This window comes from Dermacentor andersoni, chromosome 3 (assembly GCF_023375885.2).
Source record: "Dermacentor andersoni chromosome 3, qqDerAnde1_hic_scaffold, whole genome shotgun sequence".
Taxonomy (NCBI): Eukaryota; Metazoa; Arthropoda; class Arachnida; order Ixodida; family Ixodidae; genus Dermacentor; species Dermacentor andersoni.
The window spans coordinates 139,304,424-139,318,262 of NC_092816.1; the positions used below are offsets into that span (position 1 = coordinate 139,304,424).

General features: G+C 46.2%; 2 protein-coding genes across 3 annotated transcripts in view; one reads left to right on the forward strand and one right to left on the reverse strand.

The window, feature by feature from the left end:
* The window catches only part of LOC126525153 (beta-1,3-glucosyltransferase), a 39,123-nt gene extending 33,143 nt beyond the window's left edge, over positions 1 to 5,980 (reverse strand). Inside the window, exons 1-2 of the mRNA XM_050173212.3 lie at positions 5,745 to 5,980; positions 5,532 to 5,638 (exon numbers count right to left, since the gene is read on the reverse strand). Of these exons, the coding sequence (XP_050029169.2) occupies positions 5,532 to 5,638; positions 5,745 to 5,835 (198 nt within the window). The 5' untranslated portion in view covers positions 5,836 to 5,980. The remainder of the gene's footprint in view (positions 1 to 5,531; positions 5,639 to 5,744) is intronic.
* A 174-nt stretch (positions 5,981 to 6,154) lies between these two features.
* The window catches only part of LOC126525150 (squamous cell carcinoma antigen recognized by T-cells 3-like), a 106,238-nt gene continuing 98,553 nt past the window's right edge, over positions 6,155 to 13,839 (forward strand). For both annotated transcript variants that reach the window (XM_050173204.3, XM_050173205.3), the window contains exons 1-4: positions 6,155 to 6,328; positions 6,937 to 7,063; positions 7,163 to 7,267; positions 7,503 to 7,687. In XM_050173204.3, the coding sequence (XP_050029161.2) occupies positions 6,176 to 6,328; positions 6,937 to 7,063; positions 7,163 to 7,267; positions 7,503 to 7,687 (570 nt within the window). In that variant the 5' untranslated portion in view covers positions 6,155 to 6,175. The remainder of the gene's footprint in view (positions 6,329 to 6,936; positions 7,064 to 7,162; positions 7,268 to 7,502; positions 7,688 to 13,839) is intronic.

Here is a 13,839-nt window from a genome sequence, read left to right on the forward strand (position 1 = left end):
ATGTGGCAAGACGAAACGAGGTGGTAGGGAGTCGTGATGCGGTCAGTCAAGTTCGTGATGAAAGCCTGGCACCAGGACGCAAACTGGCAAGACACTGCAACGGATTGAAGGAGCTGATAGGGTGTCGGTCCTTTGGTTGTTCCTCGGTAGCCAGAATAGCGTTCAAACCGCGATCACCTCGAGTACGGCTCAAAAGTATGAGTCAGTCGTAAACGTTTAAAACGGGAGGCCAATACAGCTTCCGTAGAAGTGAAACGTGTTTTTTTGTTTTATTTATGAACATTTGGAAATTTTAGTGATTTGAGACTAAGAGTTTCTTTCAATACTATGTAAGGTATGAGCTCTGTTTATGTTTTCGTTTGAGAAGCTCGGAAATTTGAAAGAGGTGTTTTATGTAAACCTTTAATTTATCGAGGAGTTAATTAATGTGTAGATTGGCTTTGTTTTTGTGAGTAAACTAAAGCGCCAAGGTAATCGGTGAGAGGCCTATGGTAACGCGCGTGAGTATTAGTTAACCTTCTTTATCTTTAGAAGTGTTTTCGAAGTTTCTAAGGTGAAGCGCGTAGGTTTTCAGTAGGTGCATAATTTGCACGGAGAAGCGTTCTTAGTTTCATTAGCGCGTGTCCTGTGCGGACGGAAGGAAGCAGAATGTTTATGACTGGGTCGCTCGTGTCTGTTGAGGACAGCTCCGTTCCGACTTCTCTAGTGAGCGTGTGTGGAACTAGTTATTAGAAGACGCATTTTTTAAAGGTTCCTCTGAGTGGCTAAGTTACGCAAGTTTAGTTGTTATTTTGAGGTACGTGTCCTGTATGGACTAGAGGAACAAACGAGAGTAAGCGTGATGAAACGTTTCCGTACGACGCAAGTACGCGTTCTGAATAGCGACCACAAGGCTAGAGCGATTGTGATTACGTACCTGTGGAGTTGACCAAGCTGTTCAGTGGTACAAGTACGTGCGATAAGTAGGCCACTGCGATAGGCTAAGAACAGGCTGTTCGTGAAGTTAGGCTGCTCAAGTTATGTTTGGGTATTGGTGGTTGAGAGCCTTCGGTTTAGTTCTGCGCAAACCTTTGCTCTTGTGCAGCACGACCGTCAGGTTTGGTTAAACTCAGGGGGAACGGGAACGCTCGCTTTGGCGGCACAAAATTTTGGGACCAAAATTTTGGTTTCCCAGTTGAGCGGCTTGTATTGAAATTTTCATAGCAAGCCTGAACAGCTGATTCCGGGCGTTTGCACGCCGAGTGGTATTGTGTTGCCGGGATCTACTCTTCTGTGCCGGTTGTTGTGAGATGGTTTAAGGCATTCCAAGGGCGCAGTTGTTGCGGAGAGCTAAGCCGTATTCTTGCTCGCCAGCCATTCTCTTCCTGCCCAGCGGTTGTCAGCACTGGCCAGTCGAGATTTTCCGGGCCATGGAGGAGCTGTTACGATCGGCCTGCAGGGGTACTGTCTGCAAATTTATCTCAGCCTGCTGCAGTTGTTTCGATCGACCCACGGGGGTGGCGTCCTTCAGAGAACCGGCGACGACGACAGCGCTAACCGACCATGCACTTCCTTCGGAGAACTGGAGACCACAGCAGCGTTAATCCGCCATGCGCCTCCTTCGGAGAGTCGGCGACGGCAGCAGGGCTGGCCACGTTTGGCGGACCGTGTATTGTTGGTTGATTTGCCGTGATCTTCATGGTCTATTTGCAGCAAGAGAGCTTCTCTAACAAAGTGTGATTTGCGGTGCGTTTCCTTGGGCCCCAGCATTCGTCACAGTCTGCTGACACTCGTGGCGGCTACCGGAGAAGTCAGCTCTGGAATTAAGAGGTGCCGGCTGGGGTCAAGCGTGACAATCTGGCTACGAGGACCCGCTCAACTCGGTGGGTTCTAGGAATACAAAGTGCGTATGTGAGTGTGCGCGCCCTCCCCCTCAAAGGCGGGTCGACTACGCCCCAACGACTATGGATGGACCAATTGGACAGCAGTTTTTTCTCCCCTAGGGATCTAGGGAGGACAGAGGCTTTTTAAGCAGCTGTGTACTCGACAAGCGGTGTGATTGGAGCTCGTGTGCTGTGCGCTTCGTGGGAGCTTTGTGCTTCTTTTTGCAGTCATGCTAGGCTGTTGAAATAAATCCTGTACTCCTAGTCCCGACGGAGAGCAAGTTCCTCCCTACAACAACGTCCCAAGCGTGGGTGAGTTGGACGACGGCATGGGCCGGCTACCACATAGCTCATGTGGTAGCTGGCCTAATGTGGTAGCTGGCCTAAGTAGGGTCTAATCCCTACAACCACGAGCACAAACTTTACAACTGGATGGCAGCGGTGAGATCACCCTACAACTCTGACAGCAGTGAGAGAAGCTTCAAGCAAACCACCTGGCTTAGAAAACGAGCAAAAAGGTATACAAAGGAACGAAAATGGGCCACCTAACTGCAAGCAAGGTGAGGCCTTTTGGTTGCGCTATGTTATAAAACTCCATCATCAGTGCCTTATTAATTTTGATTCGTCAGATGCTTTATCGCCTGCTCAATAACGCAATCCACGCTCTTCCTACTTGCTCTCGTGTACTCTCGCGCTTTTGATATATCGCTCTCTTATTACTTATTGACTTATTTGTTAATATGGTTTTTTTTTATTTGTGCGCTTGATAATTTATTAGCCTACAATCCTTTATTCCGTCGCTGGGAAATAAATGAAACCAATGGCATAAGGCACGCTTTGACAAGTAATTAAACAATTACGTTATGGAGTCACATTGCTTTATGCTAATAATTCTAGTCAGAAGTTGTGTTGAGATATTCTATTATTGTGTAATTTTTGTACATGCTATACTTTATCTCCTCAAATGACCTTTCCTCGGGAAATGATTTATTGATTGTATCCATGAGTATTAAAACCATCAGAAGGCGTTACATGGCTTTTACCATTGATGCGTATTTGTGCGACCTAATACGCACAAAACGCATATATCTTCCTAACGTGTTTCACCGAATCCACTTGTATGGCTCATCCGAGAGACGCCAGTCTCTTAGCGGTGCGATGGGACTCAGGCTGTGAAATTGAACTGTCTCCTCTTGTAACTACTCATGTAGGGTCGCCAACGTTATATATATATATATATATATATATATATATATATATATATATATATATATATATAGGTGTGTGTGTGTGACGCGAGGAGGTTGCGGTCGGAGACAAACATTGTCGCCCGAACACTGCCTTTATTTTTCGTCTACCTCCTTTCTCCACTTCATTGCACCGTACTATTGTGCAGTTCGTCACACGCTTCCGGCCCCCTCCCGCCAAGAGAGTCGTAGGTACTAGGGCAGATGATACCGTCTTAATGTCCTTACATATGGACGATGTCAGTCTGGCAGTCCGGTGACGTCCAGCCGAGCTAATGTGACCGAGGCTGGCTGTTGCACTCCGGACGACATATGCATGCCCCGATGAAGGAAGCTGTGGGCACTCGGATGTAGCAGGCGTCGGCTTGCTTGCCGCGTCCTTTGAACACGCAGAGACTCCCGCCCGAACGTTCGGTGGTCTGAGTAGTGGAGGCGAAACCTTAGTTTGGCCGGTATGCCAGGGAAGTGGCCGTGTTGGTTCCGTCGTTGTGCACAGCGTTGTCGCAGGAATCCTTGCAGTGGGAGCCTTCCTGGTAGGTGGTGCTGAAGGTGTGCTCGGCGATGTTTCTTTCTCGCAAAACGTCGTGTGTTTGTTGAGTTGGCCTTGGGTTTAGTTGACTTGCGCACTGCCGTTTTTCTCGTTGCAACTGTTCTTGATGTTCATCTTTGTGATGTTGCTGCGACAGTTGTTGATGTAGCGTATATATTGGAATATCTATTGGAATATATGCCTTTGATTGCTTGAGCAAATTGACGTGGAGATGAATAGGTAGCTTGCATGCTGCTCCTTTTTGTGAGACTTGTCTGGTGGCGAGTGCAGTGAACAGGCTTCTAAAAAACTTCCGAGAATGCTGCGACGTCATTCGGAATGCACGCTTTTGTAACTTGACAGTGCGATGCTGCTCGGCGCGTGTGAAGCTTCTGAAGTGGCAGCGGCTTGTTGAGGTGTAGTACACAGAACAAGGCTTGAAAGTCGTGGAGCACCTTGATCTCTATATGCACGTTGCTCCAAATTGTCCTCGCCTTGAAAGTTGCATATGCGTTGGTGTTGGTACTCGTATTCTGGTTTCGTCTTCGCAGTAAACAATTTGCGTTCGTTTGACGAGAACAACTGACTGTTGCAATATTTTCTTGATTCGTGTTGCTGATACAGAAGTCTGTGTCTATGCTGTTTCGAATTCCTGTTGAAATGTCTGCAGCTCGTGGATAATGGAGGGGTCGTAAACTTTAAATTGGCTGATCATTTCGTCTTTTATTTTATTCCTTGATTCATCGTTTTCAAATATGTGCGTAAGGTAGAAGTGACCGGTGACGTAATCGTTGAAATTTGCGACCATGATGCAGCGGATGCGCGGAACTCGAAGAGGCGAAGCCAATCTTCCACGGGCCCATCGTCCGCTGATCCGGTGTACTTGGCTATGCCCAAGGCTCGCGGTGGTGCGGTCATGATGCTGGCCGGTGTCGGTGGTGGAGCTGCGCGCCCCGGGTTCACGAGGCCGATTAGTCGCTGTCAGGTCTTTATCCTGTCGACTTGTGTGACGCGAGCTGGAGGTTGCAGGCGGAGACAAACGTGGTCGCCCGAACACTGCCTTTATTCTTCGTCTACCTCGTCCACTATTGCACCGTACCGTCCTATTGTGCGGTTCGTCATATATATATATTTCCTGAATCCCTCCCCCCTCCCCGGGAAGAAATAAAAATTTCCGCCTATAGCTCTTGTTGCTCAACCAACTAGTTTATGAGAGGAGCATAGCATGGTCGAGTATTGGAGTGATGTGCAGGTTATGCAGCAGCGGCTTTTAGTTGTCATTGAATGAAACAAAATCGACAGCAGCAGCTGCACCCACCATTGCTATAGAATCTGCGTTTGAGCGCGCCGAGTTTTCAACGAGCCGTCGTAGGCAGGATGAAACAGCAACTACCCCCCCCCCCCGCAAAAAAAAAAAGCAAAACAAAGTAAATAAATAATAGTTCAGCAAAAAAACATTTTTGCCGACTCCTACTTACAAGCGTGAGAAATACTACACTCTAAACACTAAGCTGGAAATAGTGCAATCGGTTGTTTCTATTTTCTTCGCATGCGGTGATCTTAATTGCTGCTTAATTAATTTAGACTGGAAGAAAACTGCGATTACTATTAATAAGCTCATGCGGGTTCAACGAAGGATAACTAATAGCTATTCTCTGGCGGGACTTTGGTGGAGTGTACGACTCACTGCAAGCGCTGTTGTCCCTTAATTCATCCCACCAACACCCATCCCTTGGTAAGCTTACCAGAACCAGGTGGTTCTGGCTGACCGTCCGAGCACTTTGCTCGTGTAGTATTTTTCTATCTTGCCGCTCAGACGGCTAGGAGGTCATGCGAACGAGCACTTGAAATCAATTCACACCGCTGACAGGCAAAACAAATGAATGTGTATACCATTTTCAGCGCTGCAGCTTGCTCCGCTATGCTTGACGACAGCTGCTCTGCCGCTTTGCTGCTCATTGCACTGTCTTGACTCAGCACGACGAAGACAATACCAGCATCTGACAAACAAACAGCGCAGGCATTGAGCTGCGCTAGCAGCACCGCTAAACCCGCGCTTCAGTCCGCTTTCGGAACGGGTGCAGTTGTTACATCCAGACCGCTTACCTCTGTCCACACAAGCACCAAGTCTCCAAAGTGTGCACGACGTGAAACAGAGAAAAAGTAAAAGCGTCGTGCTTAACGAAACAGAAGACATGTTGCTGCATTTACTTACAGTCTTTAGGCTCTTAAGGTATGCAAATATCAAAATATGATCACCGTAATCCCATGCAACATATTCCCACCTGCCCTGCAACAACAGCTACACCATATCAATACACGCCATATACACGCGCATGGTCACAAACAGCAAAGAAAACGAGGTGGGAATTTGGCATACGCACAATAATTTTTAAGTTGTTCAGTTAAATATTGCACAACGCATAATATTTATGTTTACAATAATATAAAACATCACTTTGTTTATATTGTTTAATTTATTTTTCTTTTGCATTACAACCGTACAGCATCTGGTTTTGACATAACCTCCTAGAAACATGGCGGGTGCTGAGAACGATTTAAGCGAGGAGATGGAAACAAATCACGACAAGAACGAAGAGGATGCAATGTCTGACGACAGCTCGTGCGCAGAAGACGACGAAGACGCCGATGCCGAGGAAGGAAAACAAATAGAAGAGTTGCAAGCAAAGGTGGAGCCAACAGCATGCGCTACTCTTGCAGGCCGGGTCCACGCTGTGTAGACGCATTTTGCTCAAAATGATGACGATCGCGAGTGCTGTAATCCACACCACAAAATTCTGTGCGATCGAGTCGGGAGGGAGCTGAAATGAGGGACATTAAATAAGTGTTGACACGTTCCAAAATTCTCGTGCCAAATTGCTGCGTAATATGCAACGCGGTTTCTCTGCTGTGCGATAACCGGCATCTGACGAGACATATGACATCCACATGTAGACTCCTCACGTGCGTCTTTTAACTGTAGAACTTTTTTAGACGTTTGCTGGGCCATGCTAGTCGATCTTTTGGTGGTCCAGAAATATTACGGACAATAGACCGTATACTCGTGGTGTTGCTAGGTAGTACTTTGACATTAACGTTCGTCACACGAAAGAATTACAGCACTCGGATGCGCTTAAGGGGATCGATGCTATGATATTGTACCTTTTTTTTTTTCCACTTGGCTGGAAGTGACGCTTGCAAGCGCGTCGCTGCCCCGATGTTTTCTTGTGCGTAAAGCCTCCGTGCCAGCTTTTGCGATTTGCTTATGGAAAAACCGTGCTTTGCTCTCGATTTGCAGATCACGGCCAACCCGTACCATTACGATAGCCACACAGCTCTGATCACCTTCTTGCGTAACACGGGAAACCTCGAGAAGTTGCGGGAAGCGAGGGAAGCTATGGCCAAGATTTTCCCCCTTACGCCTGGTAGGTTTTTAAATATGTAAAATCTCTACAAACTGTGTAGCTTTTATTTTCGCTGGTCATTCATTGATGATAACGTCGTCCCATTTTTTTGATGCGCAGAGTTGTGGCTGGAGTGGATCAAAGACGAGAGCACATTGTGTGAGAGCGACGAGGACAAAGAGAAAGTGATGCCGCTCTTCGAGCGAGCCGTCCATGACTACCTATGTGAGTCACTGACACTCTTTAATATAGTGTGTATGTCCATTACTGAATGAAGAAATGAAAAAAATAACGTAAAGAAAACAGATAGCACACCATTTTCTTGTCTACTTTTCTTCCTTTGTTTTTCGTTTTTGCCTGTTGGTTGTTTTCTGTGGAAATTTTTCAGCCTGAACATTGAATGGTGCCCTTTTCCTGCCGTCTTTTTGCCTTGTGCGTGCCCCGACCCACTCTTCCCCAGCGGTGGCCCTATGGCTGGAGTATGCCCAGTTCTCTATTGGCCTGATGAATGCTGAACAAGGGCTTGATCGGGTGCGGCAGGTGTTTGAGCGGGCAGTCACGGCTGCCGGCCTGCACGTCTCCCAGGGTGCCCTCCTGTGGGAGGCCTACCGTGAGTTCGAGATCTGCCTCCTGTCCACTGTCCAGGTAGGTGGTCCTTGGTTATCCATTCAGGTTTCACACTTATTAACTTGCTCCATGTGCCACAAAAAGAGGTGTACAAAAAATGTTTTTAAAGGAGGTCTTAAAGTAAAGCTGCAGGGTCAGGACCTCCCGAAAGTACAGAATAACAGCATATATTAAACACTTCACAAATACAATGAAAATAAGTAACGAAAGTTATAGACACCTATACATCACTCGGTAAAGGATTATGAAAAGCAGCAAGACTTTCAGACACCTAAAGAAAGCAACTACAGTACATTGTCAGCAAACAAAATTTTGTTTTCATTAAACATTGGATGATGACATCATTTGAAGTTAGTTGTAGATGGACTCCAAATTAATATGGTTGTAAATGTGGCAGTAAAACTTTCACAGTAATAGAGCTTAATCTGGGTAATAGTAGGTTATGTTGTCATTGCACTTGGCTGTTGCCTCTTGTAGGCCAATAAATATTTAATGCATGTTGTTTCTTATTCTCAAATGTCGGGTATGTGGTGTCACAGCTCTCATTTGCAATGAAAGTAATGTTAGCTTCTCCATTTTCCTGCATTGTTACATTTACAGGATCTTGATGGGGAGAGGGTGGGGGAGCTTCCTAGATATCTGCTGCGTTATATGTAGGGTCCATCGTTTTTTTTTTAAATGTCCGATTTTAGCACCCTGAACAAAATTGATCAAAATCAGGATACTGATTTCTCCCCCAAGTCTGCCTCCTTTTGAAAGTTATTATAATAAATGCAGGTCTCGCAAAAGTAATGAACACTGTCCCTCTTTTCTGAGCAAGTGGTTAAGACATGTCATAGTATTGATGATATGAATATTGAAATGTGCTACAAGCCTCGTTAGCACTTAAAAGTCAAGCAGTTACTGGCATATATAAATATATAATATTTACAGTGCTTGCCAACGATGAGTGAATGAAAGCTTGTTGCTTTTTTAGTACCATGTAACACAGTTAGTAATACGATGTTTAGTGACACGACATTCCCCGCAGGGGCGTCTATGTCAGCAGGCGTTTGGTGCTTTGCGACACCACGTACCCAAGCACACGAGGGTTGCACCCTCCCGCGTTTAACCATACGTGGCTTAGCCGTGTCCGGGGAAAAGGGGATCCCGGGGGTTGAGCCGATGCTGAGTGTCAGGACATTTAACGCCCCTCGGCGGTGGCAACACACCCCTTTGGCCTCGGCTTCACGTAGATGGCACCCCCCGACTGATCCACGAGGGGGAAATCGGTAGTTGCCTTTCCCTGTCTCTCTCTCTCTCTCTCTCCCTCCAGCCTTCGTCTTTCTCTCACTTTCCATCTTTCCTCTCTTCCAGCTTCCCTTTACTTCCAATTTTTCCAGGCAGCAAGGGTTAACCTTGTGTGCATAGCCAACCTAGGTTATTTCATATTTGGTTATAGTTGTAACGTACAGCTGGCATTTGCAGGGCCTGTTCTTACAGTCCCTGTAGCGTTCCCTTGTAGGGCTCCACGGTGGGTGGGTGGCGTTTTTGCCGAAAATTACATTCCTCTATGGCAAGCTTTTTCCCTCCCCTCCCTGATCGCCTTCAGGAAAGAGGGCGTACCGAAGATGTATTCCAGTTTTTCGGATGCCAAGCCCACAACTTCCCACGCTTCTATGTAGTTCACTCGGAAAAACGCGACAAACCAGTGTGCACCGTTCCTGGTATCAAAGACTTTGACTGATGTTTTTGGTCCCGGTTATAAGGCAACAAGGATGGCAAGCGGTGATCGCCTCCTGGAGCTCCGCGATAAGAAGCAATACGAGAAACTGCCGAAACTAGTGTCATTTGGGGAGACCCAACTAACAGTAACCCCACATCATACTGTGAAAACCACTCACGGCGTTGTGTCGGACAATGACTTGCTGGAGCTCACTGAGGCTGAGCTCTTGGAGGGCTTCAGTGAACAGAATGTTATCAATGTCAAAAGAATTAACATGAGGCGAGATGGCAAAGAAATCCAAACCAAGCACTTGATAATCACTTTCGGTTCAAGTGCCCTGCCCGAGTCAATCGAGGCAGGGTACATCAAGCTCCGTGTTAGGCCATACGTGCCCAATCCCTTCAGATGTTTCAAATGCCAATGTTTCGGCCACAATTCGCAGAGCTGCTGAGGCCGTCAAACCTGTGCGAAGTGCAGTGCCCACAAACATACTTCTGAAGCTTGCGAGAACAGCCTCCATTGTGTAAACTGTGAAGGGGAGCATGTCGCATACTCGCGGTCGTGCCCATCCTGGAAAAAAGAAAAAGAAATTGTGACGATAAAAGTAAAGGAAAACATAACTTTCAAGGAAAAACATAACTTTCCAGGAGGCACGCAGGCGGGTATCCTACCTGCCCAAGAACACATTTGTTGATGTGACGCGTCATGGGACGACAACACAACGGCTTCCAGTGGCTGTCCGACCCATATGCAGTGAGTCGGCAGTTACGCCATCTGCCACCGCGGCGGTTGCAGCTAGCGCTGCTCCGCCACCCCAGCAGAAGGGACCATCCACCTCTGGGCAGGTGGCCTCAAAGGTCTCCTCCAACGTGCCGAGGCCTTCATGTCAAATAAAGCGCTCGGAAGAGCGCGTGTCCAGTGCCTCGCAAGAGGCTATGGACACAACGACCAGCCAGACGGCGCCACTAGCGCCTAAGGAGCGGCGATCATCTTTCGACCACTCTAAGAAAGAGAAAACTCCCATCACGGCGCCTCCGAAGGACCTGTGAACTAATCTCTTAAACACACAGCACCCAACACATTTATCGTAATGGAAACACAAATACTACAGTGGAATGTACGAGGACTTCTACATAACCTCGACGAGATTAGAGAACTACTACACAAACATAATCCAAGGTTGCAGTGTGTTCAAGAGACAGATCTGAAACCCACACAGACTTACTTTCTACGTCATTACATATTCTATCGTAAAGACTGCAACGAGGCTAACGCCTCCGGCGGTGTTGCAATAGTTACGGACAAGTCTGTAGCTTGCCAGCAGATCACCCTCCAGACGCCCCTTGAGGCAGTGTCAGTTCAGGCAATCCTTTTTAACAAACTGGTGACTGTGTGTTCTATACACATACCACCTAGCTATCATCTGAGAAAAACCGATTTCTGTAACCTAATTAATCAGCCTCCTGACCCCTACATACTCCCTACATACTCGTGGGAGATCTTAATGCCCACAACACGATGTGGGGAAATTCGTGATGCGACACGAGAGGTCGATTGATTGAAAATTTTCTTTTGACCTCTAGTGCCTGCCTATTTAATAAGAAGGAGCCAATGTATTACAGTGTCAAACACAACACATATTCAGCAATAGATCTAGCAATCGGTTCTTCTTCTCTTCTGCCTCACCTAGAATGGTCCATGATCAATAAATTGTATGGAAGTGACCACTTTGCTGTAACATTAAACTTGATAACTCTGCATGAGAACCCTGCGCATATCCCTCGATGGAAATTAGCATCGGCGGATTGGGAGAATTTTAAAGAATCATCTTATTTACCACTAGATTTTATAAGTAATTATACTATAGATGGTGCCGTTGCATATTTTACCGCTTTTATTATTGATGCAGCCAAAAAGTTCATCCCGCAGACAAATGGTGGTTCACTAACAAGATGTGTTCCCTGGTGGAACAAAGACTGTAGAGAGGCGCGAGAGAGACAGAACAAGGCATGGGGCATATTGCGCAGATTGCCTAAACCCGAAAATCTAATTCGGTTTAAACAAATTAAATCACAGGGAAGGCGGGCACGATGTCAGGCAAAGAGAGAAAGCTGGGTGAGGTTCCTCTCCGGTATTAATTCATACACGCAGGAGGCAAAAGTGTGGAATGGCTTGAGAAAGCTAAAAGGGCAACAAATCTATCCGTTGCCTCTGGTGAACGACCAAGGGGATACCTTGCAAGACCAGGCAGACTCTCTTGGGGAACACTTTGAGCGTGTGTCGAGCTCAATACACTATTCTGAATCTTTCCTTAAATACAAAGAAATAGAAGAACTTAAGTCATTCGTGCGTAAATGCAGACATGACAAAGCGTATAACCGGCCATTCAGTATTGCCGAGTTGAGAGCTGCCTTGATCTCATGCAAGAGCACTGCACCGGAACCTGACCGAGTCATGTATGACATGATCAAAAACTTGCACACTGACACACAAGTTACAGTACTCGCACTCTTCAACACTATTTGGGCTGCCGGATACCTTCCACACACATGGAAAGAAGCAATTGTGGTCCCTGTTTTGAAGCAGGGGAAAGACCCATCTATGGCGGCAAGTTATCGCCCGATAACTCTTACAAGCTGCCTGTGTAAGCTTTTTGAAAAAACGATTAATTGCAGACTCATTCATTTCCTTGAACTCAACAATATACTTGATCCCTATCAGTGTGGCTTCAGAGAAGGCCGGTCGACAACAGATATCTATATATATCTATCTATATATATCGTAGATATCTATATCTACGATGCATTTGTACATAAACAGCTTTTCTTACCAATATTCCTCGATATGGAGAAGGCGTACGACACAACATCGCGTTACGGTATCTTGCGAGACTTGTTGGGAATGGGCATCTTTGAAAACATGCTGAAAATAATTGAAAGGTATTTGTTGAATCGTATCTTCCACGTAAAAATCGGCAACGTATTGTCGCGCCATTTTTTAGACAAGAAACAAGTGCACTCCATGGCGTGCTTAGTTGTACGCTCTTTATCGTGAAGATGAACATGCTTTGTGCTTCATTATCACCTGCCATTTTTTATGCCATCTATGTGGACGACATTCAAATCAGCTTCAAATCCTGTAACCTCGCAGTATGCGAGAGACAGGTACAGCAGGGCTTGAACGAGGTGTCCAAGTGGGCAGACAAAAACGGATTTAAAATCAACCCCCACAAAAGTTCTTGTGTTCTTTTTACTAGAAAGAGAAGCCTGGTTCCACATCCTTGTGTTCAACTGTGTGGACATCAAATACCTATCAACAAAGAACACAAATTTCTAGGTGTTATACTTGACTCCAAGCTTACTTTCTTACTTTCATTCCGCACATTAAATATCTTAAAGAAACATGTCTAAGGACAATGAACTGACTTAAAATTCTATCCCACACAACATCGGGTAGCGACAGGAAGTGTCTGATGAATGTTTATAAGAGCCTAATTCGATCACGATTGGACTGTGGTGCCGTCGTATATAACTCTGCGCTCCGAGCGCTCCGAGTGCACTAAAGATTCTAGATCCTGTCCACCATCTAGGTATCCGCGTAGCCACTGGCACTTTCAGGACAAGCCCTATTGAAAGCTTATACGCAAAATCAAATGAATGGTCACTCTATCTGCAGAGAACTTACATTAGCCTCATATATTTCCTGAAAATACACTCCAATCATCAACATCCATGTTTTAACACTGTTCACAATATTACGTGTGCTACACTTTTCCGTAATCGTTCCTTTGTAAGACAGCCTTTCTCGCTGCGTGTGAGGGAGCTTAGTGATGAACTGCATGTCCCATTCCTCGAGCTTCGCTCAATGCATCCAACCAAGCTGTTACCACCTTGGGAGTGGCAGGTGGTAGAATGTGACATATCCTTTCTAGAAGTAAGAAAACACGCACCAGAGATCGAAATTCGAATGCATTTCCTGGAACTCCAGCTCAAGCGCTCCTGCGATTTCTACACAGACACTTCGAAGTCAAATGCCGGGGTGTCCTATGCAGCCGTCGGCCCATCCTTCTCAGAATCCGATGTACTGCATCCGGAAAGAAGTATCGTTACGGCCGAGGCCTACGCATCACTGTCTGCTGTAAAGCATATAAGAAAATAAAAACTTCAAAAATCAGTGATATATACAGACTCCCTAAGTGTCGTGAAGGCCTTGATGTCACTCTGTACACACAAAAATCCAGTATTTAATAAACTCTATTCTGTCTTGTGTAAAGCGTGCATATGCAACCAGCATATCATTATATGCTGGGTGCCTGTTCATAGGAGCATCGAGGGTAACGTTCTGGCGGATGAGATGGCCATGTCAATCACATCGCAAGCTGTTAACCCTACCGCTGGTGTGCCTGTCACAGATCTGAGGCCTTTCTTACGAAAGAAACTGTGAAACCACTGGCAGTGCATGTGGG